The 16,823-nt window shown below is 40.0% G+C and overlaps 1 protein-coding gene across 1 annotated transcript in view; it reads right to left on the bottom strand.

Moving 5' to 3' along the window:
* The window catches only part of PTPRN2 (protein tyrosine phosphatase receptor type N2), a 1,048,643-nt gene that overhangs the window by 683,971 nt on the left and 347,849 nt on the right, over positions 1-16,823 (bottom strand). The window contains exon 4 of the mRNA XM_056519562.1: positions 7,151-7,268. Within this exon, the coding sequence (XP_056375537.1) occupies positions 7,151-7,268 (118 nt within the window). The remainder of the gene's footprint in view (positions 1-7,150; positions 7,269-16,823) is intronic.

Here is a 16,823-nt window from a genome sequence, read left to right as displayed (position 1 = left end):
TGTCAGGCTATTGGCAAAATGGTACGATAATGTTTACACCAATGTACCTGCTAACTGCTATGAAAAGCTATTCTTCTCTATTTGTTGCCTCTAGTTTTTGTGATTTTCACCTTTATTTTAAAGGGAATGTGTCACCATTTTATTCTTTTAATAAATAAAATTGTTCTATCAATATAAAACATTTCATTTATGTGTTTAGTTTTAGGACAATGTAGTTTTAATGTTTTTTATTAATAAAGTGTGAACTGGGGGATGGTATTACTGTAGCCTCTGTGTGGAGCGTCACTTCACAACACCTACACAGGTTTGCCTCGTTTTAGGTTGTTGCATACATCACTGTCCATGTCTCATGTATGTTTAGACCGAGTTGATGGTTCATTGTTCCTGGTTGGGGGTTAAGGTCTAGTGTGAGTAGGCTGTACAGTCCCTAGGGTGATACTTCTGAGGGACATAGTCGCATTCACTGTTGCATACCTCTCATGCCGAATTTACATATTTGGGGCATGCGCTGCTCGATTGTGGCTGCCATGATTTCAGGGCATTGGTAGCACTACACATAGGCGGTTGGGCCTGTCACGTTTTAGGCGGTATACACTGTTCAGTTTGTTGTTCACATCTTGTCATGCTTGCTTTGGACGCATACATTATTTCTGGCATTATTGTTCTATAGGCGGTACTATCCTCTTACTTTACCGTTAGGGTGTTGGCGCATTAACACAGGGTTGGATTTGTTATCATTTTTTCCGCAGCGCTTCGTGCTACATAGGTAATTTCTATCGTTGTCACATGCATAAGTTACTTTAGCTTTGTTCGTTGCTTTGGCCTAGTGGTGTTCTTACCATGTACTGTCTTGCCTTAGCATTGTTGGTTATACGCTCTCCAGTCCCAGTTCAGGTAAGTACCTCATTTTAGTTTTTCTATGCTGAACGTTATGATTGTGCATATACTTCTGTTATAGCTTCTTTATGGTGGCGCAGTTTCATTTTTTCTTGAGTTATGATGAGCTTTCGTTTTTCCAATATCTATGCATCTCATTCCTTCACCTGGGCATGCTTACCACAGGGTAGTAACACCCCATATTTCATTATGCAAAACATACTTTTCATTTTCAGGCGCATGTGCACATTGTCAAGCATTTGGTCATGATACATTCGCAGCACATCCTCATAGGCACTGAGCTTGAGTGCCACATCCGAAGGGGAGTACACTACTTAGGCTATCGTTGCTGACACGGCTGCAGGACACATAGGCGGCAATATACCTGTCATGCCTGTCACGTTTTCAGGTGGTATATACCGCACAGTTATTGTTGCTGACAGGTTTTCAGAGCAATAGCATCATGACACATAGGCAGCTGTATATCCGTTATACCTGTCACAGTTTTTAGGTGGAATGCACTGCTATTAGTCATGTGTTCTGACACGTTTTTCCGAACATGACAGTCATGGTTCAATAGTTGTACATAATCTGCAGGTTGCTGAAGGCATGCTCGGTCACATGGTTCAATTAGTAATTTATCCTTTTTTTTTGTCACTAGGAGGTTTTTCTCTCATAGTTCTGTCATCGTTGAGGTTTTGTTCGTAGTAATCATTACGTTACAGTCCCCTCATGTAACTTGTTCATACGGCATGTTAGTTTTTGCCCCCTTTAATGTTGAAATAGCGTAAAGGGATATTTAATAGTAGGTATCCACATGGTTTGGTGGGGAGGGGAACCTGTTGCCATAGGTTTTCTTCCGACAGGTGAGACACATTGGATGGGAACATTATTTATGGGGTGGTTGTGGCATCTGGCGGGTAAGGGTTTTCAGCAACGCTAACCTTAGTTCCACGGGTATTGCTTTGGTGACTGTTTGAGCCATGGTCAGTAGACTTGTTTTGGCAGCTGTTGCCTTATTTGCAGTGCAGCTGTCATGTATGTGTTCACACACAGCTATTGGATTTGCTTGTGTGTGAACAGTGTTATGTTCCCCGGTCATGGAATAGTTAAAGCCTTTGGCTTTCTAACCAATAGCTCCTGTGTCTATTTAAAATCAGCCCAGTCTAGCCTCTGGGCTGGTGATTGAGATCATTACATATGGACTTCCTGAGATCCTGACATGCTGCTATGGAGCTCTTGGTGAAATACTCTTTATTTGAGCTTTTAATCTACTATCTCTGTCTTAGCATGCACCTTGTATGTTCTGGTTTTAGCCATGGTTATGTGGCATGCTCTTAGTAGATTTTTAGCTGTGTTTGTTTAGTCCGTTTTAGGATTTGTATATCCTTTCTGTTATGTATCTGTTCACACTGTTTTCTCTTGTATTCGTTTTCTGTGTTTTCGCTCCATGGGGACATTCCTGTGTCTACTGGGGACTCTGATCTAGATATTCCTATTACCTGTCAATGGGGACTATGTGTCTACTGGAGGTGTTCATAGGGTTTGCGGTTATTCCTGTTTAGCGATAGATCCCTGTAACCGGTCCATGGGGACTTTGTGTCTACCGGAGGTCCTGGGGGATTATGCTATATTCCTGTTTGTTCCTGGAGTCTGTTTAGACTCATCTGTTTTCCTGTCTTGTGTTCAGTGTGAACAGTGTTCTATAATTAGATCCTGTTGTATCTGTTTTTCTAAGTTGTAACTTGGCATCCCCGTTACCTGTCCATGGGGACTCCGTGTCTACTGGAGGTGTTCTGAGGGTTTGTGAGGATTATGCTATATTCCTGTCTGTTCCGGGAGTCTGTTTAGACTCATCAGTTTCCTTGTTTGGTGTTTTGAACTCTTGAACTATCTGTTTTTTAGTTCTTTATTCAGATCTTTGGAATTGTTGTACATGCACTGATCTTAGAGTACATGAACACTTAGCTAGTGTTTTCCTCTGTGCTTTACCATAGGTCTATAGTGTCCTCTGAACTTAGTCTGTTATAGATTTCTATGTTCCTGTTATGTTTCTGCTTTGTGACTGACTGTTTATTAGTATGTGTTTTTAGGCCCCTGCACTTTAGCTCAGGGAGGGACCAGCACCCAGTTGTCGATCCACCATTTAGGGTGGATGGAAAAGTAGGCAGGGAGAGCAGTTTTAAGGTCAGTTTAGGGCTCACTCTCCCTGTCCCCTGGTCGCTCCCTGACAGCAGCAAGTGCAAATTCCATGCTGCTTCCCTATGTATGCTGGCTTTTGCCCTCTTAACGTGTACCCCCTGCAGCAAGTGCAAATTCCATGCAAGAAACAGAGGGTGCACAGCACCTCTCACCTCTTCCATTGGTGGGCTTCTGGTAACTGATCACTCTGGCATGAGTCATCAGTTAGTCTCTTACCAGGCACAGTTGGCAGATGCAGGTTCATCTCTCTGGCCGATTGTGTGTGCGGGCCCGCACTTCTGCAATGGCAGTGGGGGGCATTCTTACTAGTTTGGCACTCCAGAGCAGAGATAGTGGTGTAGGATGATCATGGCAGCATCCTCGTGGAGAACTGGCGCGAGGGCCATGATTGACAGAAGACGATTACAATCACAGCCCTCATGCCAGTTCTCCATGAGGACGGTGCCATGATCATCCTACACCGCTATCTCCGCTCTGCAGTGCCGACCTACTAAGAACTCTGCCATTGCAGAAGTGCGGGCCCGCACACACAATCGGCCAGAGAGATGAACCAGCATCCGCCAACTGTGCTTGGTAAGAGACTGATTACTCCTGCCAGAGTGACAGTTACCAGAAGCCCACCACTTGAAGAGGTGAGAGGTTCTGTGCACCAACTGTTTCTTGCACTGCTGCAAATGTACTTACATAATATAACTGCTGAACTTAAGAATGCGGGCATCTCTAATGTGAGACATTTTGTGAATTCTGCATTGATTTTATAACAGTAGTGCGGACATTCCATACTAATATCCATAAGTGAATACAAGGCGTCCTGTGGAATATACATTTATTTTATAATTGCAGAGAAGTGCGACCTTAACAACATCTGACTGTAGCACAAACTTTGCAATGCGAATTATTCTAGCGCACGTATGGGGACTAGAAGTCCCATAATGTCCTTATGAGGATATATATATATATATATATATATATATATAACAGGGCCTCATTCTGGTGGAAGCAACTTATGATATATTTTCATTTGAATTTACTGTGGTTAGTGGTTTTATATACATATATTTTATATCATTTTTTATTCTTTTACATATGGTATATTATTAATAGAGCAATTAGGGGAATCGCAAGGGCCCTATGCCTCACCATTGCAATAATCGTTTTACTATATAATCTAATAAAATGTGCATTTTTTTTTTAATTATTTCTAATTAATATAACCTAGAGGACTGGAATACACATTTTATTTGTTAAGTTAATATTACATTTTTCATATTTTGTGACAAGTAAAATATTTTTTTATATTTCCAAAAATATTTTAAAAATTTGAAAAAATAGTTTAACCTCTAAAAAAAAATAATAATCACATTTGGTGACACATTCCCTTTCAACCTAATATGGGCCAGTCTAATATGATGGTAAATTCTGATATGTTCTTGGGGCTATGCGGATGTCGGAGTAGTCGATTATTTCTGATAATAAAATCAGATAGACAATAGGACATAGCTGAATATATAGCACTCTTCAAGCTGTTTTGTTTATCCATTTATATAGGTGTACAGAAGTTAACCTTGAGGCTCAGCTGTGCCCAGCATATCTCTTCTCCACTAGAAATGTTAACTCTTTACTGTTGGATGTACAGATGGTTAGATGGTGAAACACATGCTTATCGGCAAATTGTTAATTCCATCAAGTACACGACTTTTGTGAATACATTATGCCCCACTGCAATATTTGGTTGGTTGCAAGACTTATCATCTATGCTTTAAAGGGTATTCTAGTATTTTTGTTTTCTTCAGTCTTTGAGCCCATGATGCCAAGTTATAATACTGGGCAATATGCTTCTATTGCCGCAGTGCATTGCTTTGTCCCTTCTTCATGCACAGCACCCAAACCGGGAAATGCTGTAGTGAAATCCTTTATCTTTTACTGTTGTCTCTGACCTTTCCCAGCATTCCATGCACCATGAGACAATATGTCAAAAGTCACATGAACTCCAGGGGGGCACATGCCATTCATGTCCTGAGACCTCATTGTCATATACAAGATGATGTGAGCTTTGAGTCAAGGTGCATTATCCTGCTGGAAGTAGCCATCAGAAGATGGGTCATCTGCGGTCATAAAGGGATGGACAACAATACTCAGGTACGCTGTCACGTTTAAATGATCCTCAATTGGTACTAATGGGTGTCAAGAAAATGTTCCCCATACCATACACCACTACAAGCCATACCGATGATACAAGGCAGGATAGATCCATGATTTCATGTTGTGAAATCATAAACCATCAGACCAGTCTTCCATTGATCAATTTTGATTAGCCTGTGTGAATTGTAGCCTTAGCTTCCTGTTCTTAGCTGACAGAAATGGCATCCAGTGTTGCCTTCTGCTGCTTTAAGGTTGGACGAGTTGTGTGTACTGTTTCCTTGCTGTCACCAGTCTGCTCATTTCGTCCACACCACTGCCTCTATCTTCCTTTATATTTTCTTAGACCGTCTGGTACCAACAACCATGTCACATTCAAGTCACTTAACCCCTCAAGGACTCAGGGTTTTTCTGTGTTTTGCACTTTCGTTTTTTCCTCCTCACCTTTTAAAAATCATAACCCTTTCAATTTTGCACCTACAGGCTCATAAGATGGCTTTTTTTTTTTGTGCCACCAATTCTACTTTCTACTTTGTAATGACATCAGTCATTTTACCCAAAAATCTACGGCGAAACCAACAAAAAAAATCACTGTGTGACAGAATTGGAAAAAAAAATGCCATTTAGCAAATTTTGTGGGCTTCCGTTTTTACGTAGTGCATTTTTTTCAGAAAAAATTAGCTGTTCTCATTATTCTGTACATACGATTAAAATGATACCCTACTTATACAGGTTTGATTTTGTCTTACTTCTGGAATAAATCATAACTACATGAATGAAAATTAATATGTTTAAAAATGTCCTCTTCTGACCGATATAACTTTAAAAATTTTCAGCATACAGGGATTTATGAGGACTGATTTTTTGCACCATGATCTGAATTTTTTTTTCTTTTTTTTGATCGCTTTTTATACATTTTTTTATGGTATAAAAAGTGACCAAAAGAAAGGAATTTTTTTTACATGTATTCCATTGAACGTGCAGTTTAATTAACAATATATTTTTATAGTTCGAACATTTACGCACGCGACAATACAACATATGTTGATATTTATTTTTATTTACACAGTTTTTTTTATGGGAAAAGGGGGTGATTCAAACTTTTATTAGGGAAGGGGTTAAATCATCTTTATTAACTTTTTTTTCACTTTTTTTTTGCAATGTTATAGCCCCCATAGGGGACAATAACATGCATTACATTGCTTGCCCACACTGATCAATGCTATGCCATAGCACAGCATTGATCAGTGTTTTTGGCGCTCAACTGCTCCTGCCTGGATCTCAGGCACAGAGCAGTCTTTCGGTGATCGGACAACGAGGAGGCAGGTAGGGACCCTCCTCGTGTCCATATAACTGATTGATGAAACCGCGGTGGTCCCGATCAACCCGACTGAGGTGCCGGGAACGCTTTTACTTTCACTTTAGACACGGCAATCAACTTTGATCGCTGCATCTAAAGGGTTAATACTGGACATCAACGGGATCGGTGATGTCCGGTATTAGCAACGGGTCCCAGCTACCGTTAGCCGCTGGGACCGACCCGATATGACATGGGGTCACTGCGTGACACCGCGTTATATCACGGGAGCCGGTGCAGGACGTAAATATACATCCCGCGTCATTAAGGGGATGAATTCCCTTTCTTCCCATTTTGATGCTGAATTTGAACTTCAGCAAGTTGTCTTGACCATGTCTACATGTCTAAATGCAGACGAGGGGGGGTACAGTAATGCAGTAAGGGGCCTGGGTTCCCAGGGAGGCCAGGGCCCCCATTGTACCCCCCTGCAGCACGTGCGACAATTAAAAACGGATATATTTTCCAAACCGAGTTGGTTGACGCCCTTTTCCATACACCATGGAAATTTATATCTGGTTACTGTTATTTTAATAAATGTGGGATAAAAAAGAGTGAATTCAATAACAACTCTCTTACCTTGAATTGCTAGAAGCATCAGAAGAAAGAGAATCAGGTTGTCTGCTGTAGACTTTACGAATATTTGATAATTCATTTGAGATGATATGCTGAGTGTAATCGTCTTTCCATGATAAACCTGAAGGGACATAAAAAGATTACAATTTTCCGTGTACCCGGCTAAAGCAAATAAACAAACTCCATCAGATTGCTTATACTTTTTTTTCTCGGCTAGTGTAGTGTGGCAGGATGTTTAAAACTCCAGGGCAATACCTGTGGCCCAAGAGTAACGTGATTAAGAGATGTATAGGCGAAGTCCCATAGATATGCAAGGGCATTGCTGTTCTAGTCTCGGGCTGCCGAAATTGTCGGTATTGGGACATCCCTAAACACTCCAGCCATCAGAAGTTATGCTGCAACAATAAATGTACAAATATACACACACTAAGAGTAATGTATATATATATATATATATATATATATATATATATATGAACTATTTTTTTTATTATCGTATTTTATTATTCATTAGTTACAAAGAAAAGGTTTTTCTTATAGCATATACAGTACAGTGACCCCCCGACTTATGATGGCCCCGACATATGATAATTTAAACATATGATGGCCTCTCAGAGCCCATCGTATGTTGAAGGCAGCATCGACATATGATGCTGCTGTGTGTCGGGGCCATCATACAAACAGCTATCTGACAGCGCTGACAACTTCAGCAACTGACAGACAGTTGTATAATGTGCCCCGTGTGCCCCGTTCTGCCTCCTGTTACTCACATGCTGTCCTGCTAACTCACGCAGGCTTCCACTGTGAGCTCCGTGTAAGCCCCGCCCCCCCAGAGCAGCCATAGCCAATAGCCTGCAGCATCTTGCTGCAGGCATCCAATGAGCTGCTGGCTGCCCTCCCCTTCCTTTCCTATAGAGCTGTAGTTGGCAGGATCGTAATGGAGGACATTCTGTCCCCCCTGAAGGTATTTAAAGAACTGTACAGTACTGTATGCGATGTCACACATCACATACAATACATATACACACTATACACCCCATACATCAATGGTTCCCTATCAGTGTGCCTCCAGCTGTTGCAAAACTATAACTCCCAGCATGCCCAGACAGTCAATGGCTGTACATGCATGCTGGGAGTTGTAGTTGTGCAACAGCTGGAGGCACCCTGGTTTGTTAAACACTCCCCATACAATGGTCATCCCAGAACCAATTAGCAGTTTCCCATAGAGATATGTATTCAACATACAATGGTTCCGAGGCCCCAGAACCAATTACCATTTTTACATAGACATATGTACTCGACATATGATGGTTTCAACATATGATGGTTCTCCTGGAACCAATTAATATCATATGTTGAGGGACCACTGTACATACACCGATCAGCCATTACAGAAAAACCACCTGTCTAATATTGTGTAGGTTCTTCTCATGTCACAAAACACCTCTTAAAGGGGTACACTTATCATCAAAAGTAATTCTCCTTCCGGGTCCCGATGGCTACAGCCCTGTGCACCTTTAAAGGAGTACTCCGGGATAAGAAAACGTATCCCCTATCCTAAGGATAGTGGATCAGTTTCAGATCGCAGGGGAGTCCAACCGCTGGGGCCCCCCCGCGATCTCCAGTACAGGGCCCCGGCAGTAAGCGGCAAGGGGGCGTGTCTGACCACCGCATGATACGGCAGCTGACACATTCCCTAAATACATCTCTATGGGAGAGCCGGAGTGCTGCACTGCCTCTGCCATAGAAATGCATTGAGAGGGCGTTATGCGGTGGTCGAAAAGCGATATTTTGGCAAAGAGCCGATGGCCCCGAATGGGAGATCGGGGGGGGGGAGGGGGGGAGGACAGACCTCCCCCCGTGTTCTAAAACGTATCCCCTATCCTTTTTTGACCATTTGGCATCTTTTTCACTACTTTCAAAATTTTCTGCACAGATAAATGTGATGAGGGTAGAAAAATACAAAATGCCAATGTTTAACGCATGTTGCATTTTCTTGGCATATTTTTCCTCCTATAAATAATATATATATAAGTCCCAAATAAGTCAAGACTTCAGCTTATGCTGCAATTTTAGAAAACTGTCACTTAGCCAAAAAATACCAATGAAGAGTGAAAAACATAAAAGAAAAAATGACAAGTGGGTTTGGTGTTTCATATTTTCCTATTGACTCCCAGCTAACATCTGACAACGGCGTTATTTGCTATGTGGCGGAGGTGACAGGTTTTTTGAGGGACATATTTGCAAGACAAAAAACAAGTGGAAACCCTGTCTACGGGGCCCCAATTTTGTTTAAGCATAACAATTCTTTATTTATATAGCGCACACAGATTCTGGAGCGCAGTACACTCAACTTGGCCACTGTCCCCATTGGGGCTTACAATCTAACTTCACCTATCAGTATGATTTGGAGTATGGGAAGAAACAAACTTGTTGATGTTGATTTGAACCTATGAGCCCAGCGCTGCAAGGTAACACTGAGTCACTGCGCTGCCCTAAATGTGGCTTATGTCAAAATCTATAAAGTAACAAATATAATTGATCAAGATTTAATGTACTCAGTAGAGTAGGACGTAAATATACAAGGTACCAAGGACAGCCAAGATCTGAATAGCTTGTTGTCTCCTTTTGCTATGGTCATTCTCTTTATTTTAATACTTTACGTAGCTACGCTTTATTGTTTGTTCAGTACAGAGTTGTTTATTATACATTATGTACTTTTTCCTATTTGTAACATTTGTAAACTGATTAAACTTGTGTCAATCAGAACTGTAATGTTTTGTTTTTTTTGGTCTTTTTTTCATTACAGCATTTTTTACAATTTGACTTAATGTATAAGGAAACACATACGCCTGCTACCAGGAATTCTGAGAACAAAACAATTATGGTGGACTCAGAAGGGGTCACATTTCTATAAAAACAGGCTGTACTAGGAATCATATTTTGCATGTCGGTATATTCAAAAAAGGTTGTTTATTGTGAAAGTGCACTTTTGTTGTGGCTTGTCATTTCTTGTTTTTTTTCTTTAGGGTAGGGTCACATACAGCCCATCTGCAGCTCTTTTGATACCACACATGCTTTACCAGCAGTCACAGAGCGAACTTCCTGCTCCCTGTAGCTCTATGTGTGCTCATAGCAGAGGATTTCCTGTCGGCAGTCACGAGCGGACACATAGGGCTACCCCGCCGCAGCAGGGAGCTCGCTCTGCAGTCGCCCTGTGACTGCTGGCAGCGCATCCGCAGTGTCAAATACACTGTGGATGCACTGTGTGTAACCCTCTTTTTAAGTTGTAAAATTATATTTTAGATTTTTAAAGGATACATATAAAAAATAACAATTTATGTAAATTAAGGTCAATATATCCTTGTTGACTATTGACCAATGCACTGAACACCTTTACATTGGTTAATAGTCAAGAAGGATATTTTATGAACCTGCAGATCACAAATAGGCTACATACAGTAAAATATCCTTCTTGACTATTGACCAATTTAAAGGTGTTCAGTGCATTGGTCAATAGTCAACAAGGATATATTGACCTTTTAATTTACATAACATTTTTTTATTCACACATAGGGGAAGATTTATCATTTGTGTGAAAATTGGATCAATAGTTCCTTTTATTTTAACTGTTTTTCTGGCACGGATTTCTATGTCTAGTGACAAAAAATTGCCCATGCAACATAATAATTTGCATACATTTTTAAAAGGATGCACAAAGTGAGAAAAAAGACATGTAACAAGAAATTTCACACATCCTACTTCATCTAGGGAGTGGAGTATACTTGTACAATTTTTTTTTTTGCTATTTTATTTTCCATTTTTCTAGAATTTTGGTCAGCACTTTAACTAAAATCAGGAGTGGAATAAACACAAAGGTACACATCTTTCTAATATAGTTTTTCTCTGTGTTGGTTCCACTATTGGAGCAAAATAGTATGTGTGAGCATACACACAATTTCCTCCGAAAGAACCACAGGATCAGGCAGGCACTTGGATCTTGTTTGAAGCAAAAGGATTTATTACAATGCTTTACGCGTTTCGGGGCGAACCGCTTCATCAGGCATATTGGGAACAGCAGACATGCAAGGTATTTACACAGTCATTTAACCCTTACATAGACAGAACAACACAATACATAGGAAAACACAATAAAAATTATGAAAAATAAAATGCAATAAGAAGCATAAAGAGAATATTAAGATGCAGACTACATCAAAAAAATATATAAAATCTCTATTGTCCACACATATATGTTCTTATATTGTGAAGATACCAAATATATATATATATATATATATATACTTGTCAAAAAAAACATCTGACGCTATTTAGCATTTTCAATGGATTCATTAAGGCCACATGGAAAAAGAGTATCTAATGTAAAAATCCAATAAGATTCTCTGTTGATCAACTTCTGGAATATATTATGAGTCTGCAGAGAGATTGTTTCTTTAATAACTAAATCCAAGACGTCAAAATTACTATCATGTTTTAACAAAAGATTGTGGGTAATAAATCCTTTTGCTTCAAACAAGATCCAAGTGCCTGCCTGATCCTGTGGTTCCTTCAGAGGAAATTGTGTGGTTTTTGTATTTGTCCCAAGAGCGGCTGCTAGATCAGAGAGTTTACCTCTGCATATGCCTTTACCATTGTTGTGCCTGGCTTAGTACAACCACCGCTGGTGAGCAAACTGACTACTGTTCATCCTTCATTTACACAATTACGGTATCACACTTTTGGAGCGCTTTCCTTTATTTTAGTATGTGTGAACATAGTCTGAGATTGCATACTAAAGACTGATACAGAAGATTGACGAGGAGGACCACTGTATACAGTTAAATAATTTTTTTTATTATTGTATTAATGGTATAATGGTTTACAAACATTTTCTACATAGGTCTCTATCAACAATTCTGAATATTTTCTGCATATTCTAAGTTAATTTATGACTGGCTAAAAGATCTTTGCAATCTTTCTTTATTAAGAGTTTCAAGAAAACCAGATCAAACTTTAACTGGTCAAATTAGCTTGGAAGATCATTCAGGACAGAGGAGGTATGGGCTGGAAACACAGCCAACAGACCGCTTCTCTAAAGAAACAGGACACTGAAGATAGGTCAAAACAAAGAGGCTGCAGGAGAAAAACAGTAAGATGAAATTTAGTAAAAACCTGTGGAGAACATGTCGAAATATGAAGGATGTCTGTAGGGTCTAACACATTATGTTGTCACGTATGCAACTGCTGTTGGCCCTGTACTGAGCTCTTCTCTCTATATTGCTTTGCTTCATATAGTTTACTATTCCTTTATGGAATTCTACTTGATAAGACCATCATTATTAGATATTACCGGTACTTCCTGCGTCTCATACCACAGGATGGAATTTGTGCTGGACTTCGCTATGTGTCTTGGACTACTCAGGACATAGCTGTATATGTATAACTACAACAGACTTACCAATATATGTTTATTTAGTAACAAGATGAAATTAACCCCTGCAGCATGTTCTGATTGGAAAAAAAAGAAGCAAACAAGCATAATCATTGATCACCACTGTTTATTAGATTTGCCATCACTTTATGATCCGTGGGAATCCAACCTTCTGATTCAGCCCTGCAGCCCCCTAACAGTCTTTCTATACACAGCAGTGCATATACGAAAACCTGTACAAGCAAAAATTCGCATATGCGAAAATTAGCATATGCAAATTTTCGTGTATGCGAAAATTCGCACACCAGTCTCACACAGTAGTATTAGAGCCTTCATTACACCACACAAGCTGGAAGCAGAGAGGGATGATCACTGTTATGTGTACTGTGAAAAAAAAAAAATACAAAAAAACCCCGAATATTCGTAATTACGAATATATAGTGCTATATTCGCGCATATTCGAATAAAATTCGTATTGTGAATATTCGCGAGCAACACTATTGCTGTACAAGGGAACCACAGCGCAGTTCCTTTAAAGGGAATGACACAGTCACTAGAGTTTCTGCACCAGCAAGGACCGAGAGCTTGGCTGTATTGGGAAAAAAAACTGTAATGAAGGCCACAGCATTGAATCAGTGCCATGACCCATTCATTCCCAGGATTCATCATAAAGGGATGATATATCCCAGCAATATACTATTTGTACTATATATAATATAGGAAAGAAATGGAGTTGTCCAGAGCAGGATGTCAAGCAATACGATATTTATTCAGCGGTAACTGTGGGTGATGACAAGGTACCTTGTCATCACCCACAGTTACCGCTGAATAAATATCGTATTGCTTGACATCCTGCTCTGGACAACTCCATTTCTTTCCACTACTATATGGACTGAGGTCCAGTCCGGTCCGTGAGCGGGAGGGGCGATCGAGTGAGCTGTGCCGCACCTGTTGCACCTATATATAATATAATATATATTGCTGGCTGACTTATTCTTTGTCTGTATTGCACATACGGGGGAGTGGCTACCTCCATGTTGGCCTTGCACCCCACCCACCTCTATCAGGTGTGTATATAAGGTGTCTTGGATGTTCCAGATCCTGCCATGCTTACTGAACTGTTCACACAGAGGCATATTCACAGTGTAGGGTCCGTCCCAATGAGGCCACCTTATCGCGGTGGGACGGTCCAAGCTATTTGACCGCCGGCGGAGACAAATTTGCGAGCTAAGTGCCTCACTATTTCATAGTTTCACATTTGCATCTATTACACCATAGCTGTATAGCTCTCCATGTTTTATCTGCATGTTCATGTTTCACCTATATCTTTGTGCTGGCAGTGTGCTGCTGCATTCTTCTGTTGTTGTAATATAATATATATATATATATATTTGCACAAAGGCAATGTAATATATAATACATATTTCTGTAAAAGCGAACATTCCATATGTTATGATAAGTGCACATGATTAATAGACAAAAAATGATTAATTATTATTCATTATATTCATTTCTGTGTGGTAATGTTTATGGGCTTAACTAGAATCCATAGGCCCTAACACAGAATGAGATGGGCCCCACTCCACCTAACAATATCATATAGAACTCAAGTAGTAGAGCTAGATAGTAGAAAGCCAGCAACTTGTTACTCTCTACAAAAAAGGTACAATGTCCTCACCACTGAGTAGACCCTCTCAAATTCTGGGACCCGAGTGAGCTGCTTTGGCTATAGTAACACCCATGGCTATTTCTTCCACCTAGAAGGGGGCACAGCTGCCAAGGACTCTGTCCAGATTCTGGTTAGGGGAAGGGCACACATGGAGGTGCAGAAGAAATATGACCACTTCTTCTACAGTTATACAGGGGAACTTTTTACTGAGAGCACTTACCTGATACGGTAAATATCTGCTGGGAGCATCTAACTAATATGGTAAACTATCTGCGGAGGGCAACTACCTAATGGGGGACACCATGTTCTGAGGGTACCTCCCTAATGGGGGAAAATTCCTTCTGGGGGCCCCTATCTAATGGGGAAAAGGCCTGTTGGGGGCATGTATCTAATTGAAAAAACAACCTGTGGGGACACCCTCCAAATGGGAAAAAAAATTCTGCTGGCTTAAACCTACCTTATAGGAGAAACTAACTGCTGGATGCACCTAAATAATGGTCTGGAACTACCTACAGGGGGTCCTGTATACCTCCTGGGGCAAACTACCTACCTTATGGGGAGACCTTCCTATTCCTACTCTTTTCCAACACTCCTATGCTTCCCCCCAACCCACTTACCTTCCCACTTTAAAGACACTAAAGGGGGCAATATTACTATTTATATGCATAATATATAACGAAGAGGTAAGGAACCTAAGATTTTTTCCATAGTATCATAGTATTAATGTTTTCAGCATTACTCTGGAGGGGGGCACTTTTTCATAGATTTGCCCTGTGGGCCAAATTACCTAGAAACTGCCCTGGTTAAGCCCATGGTATATTCTTTATATGTCTATGCTTATATTTGCAACAAAAAAATGTAGTTCTTCAGAAGTTTCAAAAACAGGGCCAGCATGAAGATAATGGATCACAGAACATTACTACAATTTTTTACTTCTGTTGTATAATTTTTGTTTAAAGATCAATATAAAGCCAGAGCTCTAGGTGCAAAAGCAATATATGTGACAACAATGGAGATGAATCACTGCCATATAAACTGGAAAAGTACATTTGCAAATGGTTAGATGATGTGAGCCGAATAGTCGCTTTTCACTGCCAAATTCTATATTCTCGTGTTGTCATGCTCAATGAATTGCGGTCACTTCAGTGTTTAAAGAAAAAGAAAGGGCAAAGCATCTTGCATTATGTCAACAAAATCAGGAATGAGTGTTGAGTAGCAGCGTATGGTAATGTCCTGTGTTCTTTGTCCACATCACTACACCTAGCCGCCACTTTTGGCTCCCAACCCAATTATAATAATTTACTTTCCCCGGATGAACAGGATCACAGTGACTCTCTTTTGAGCACATTAATTCCATGTCACTTACATGGAACTGTACTGTGGGACACCCAGCTACCGATTAACCGTCCCTGCTGGAGACCTGTCAACATTGTGTATTCTCAACCCCTGAATTCCCACAATGAACAATGAGTGCCACACACTTCATCTGGCCTATCTATAAGGAGAACAAATTGTTAGGAGAGCTCAGATGACATGTTACAAAAAAGTTACTGTTCGCTTCATTACGTTTATGTCTTCAATATGATGAACCTTACAGTGCTTATAATCCACAGCGTCAATTCTCAGAATTTAACAATGTTTCCTGAAATACATTGTTTGTTAGAGAAAAAAAACACACAAAAAAAACATAATGAAACAAGCTAAGACACTGACAGCCTGGGTCATGGGGCACTGCAATGTCTAATGTATTAATAGTATATAATACAACATGCAGAAATTTTTTTTTCTTTTCCATCCACCTTTGAACATGAACATTTTTACACACAGAGTTCATCATTTAAAAAGGTTTACTATGTTTGTAAATACATATGTATCATAGTACATCATACTGTTGACAGATTACAGGTTGTAATACAGTGCAGATGCCGCATTAAAAAATGAGTGACATTATTACAAAGTACAATTGGTCCCGCATAAAACAAGCCCTTACAAGGCTCTGTAGATGGAAAAATAAAAGTTGTGGCTATTACCATGTGAGAAGGAAAAAACAAAAAAGCAAAAATTAACATTGGCTCAGTCACTCAGGGGCTAAAGAAGCACTCCAAGTTTACTTGTTTACCCATATCATGTACATTCATCATCACTAGTCCTAAGCACCATTTGTTTAATTTCAGCACAGATGGATTCATACGTTTCCTTACTGTTACTGGGTCACATGATTACCAGTATGACCCGCAGAAAATCACAGTGCTTTACGTGTCAAAGCAGTGATCAGTCTTGGTCCAGCTTACTTTCTGTGAACTACAGGATGACATAATCAGATCAATGCTGCTAGCTTCCAGACCATTCCCTTGCCACGTCAGTTAAAATAGGAAAGCATAAGACATATACAAGAACATTAGTAAAAGCCTATGCTATTACTAGAAAATAATGTAGAGTTCTTCTTTAAATAGTAACTATCATGAACAAACCATTAATGAATCAAAAGTACAACCTCTGCTCCTGCAAAAAAAAAAACATTTATTCACTACTACAAAAAAGGCTTAATTCCATCCTGTGTTTGAGAGTTTGCCTAG

Source organism: Hyla sarda, chromosome 5 (genome assembly GCF_029499605.1).
Source record: "Hyla sarda isolate aHylSar1 chromosome 5, aHylSar1.hap1, whole genome shotgun sequence".
Lineage (NCBI taxonomy): Eukaryota > Metazoa > Chordata > Amphibia > Anura > Hylidae > Hyla > Hyla sarda.
Note: the sequence above shows the minus strand (reverse complement) of the source record. Positions and strands in the feature narration are given on the sequence as shown.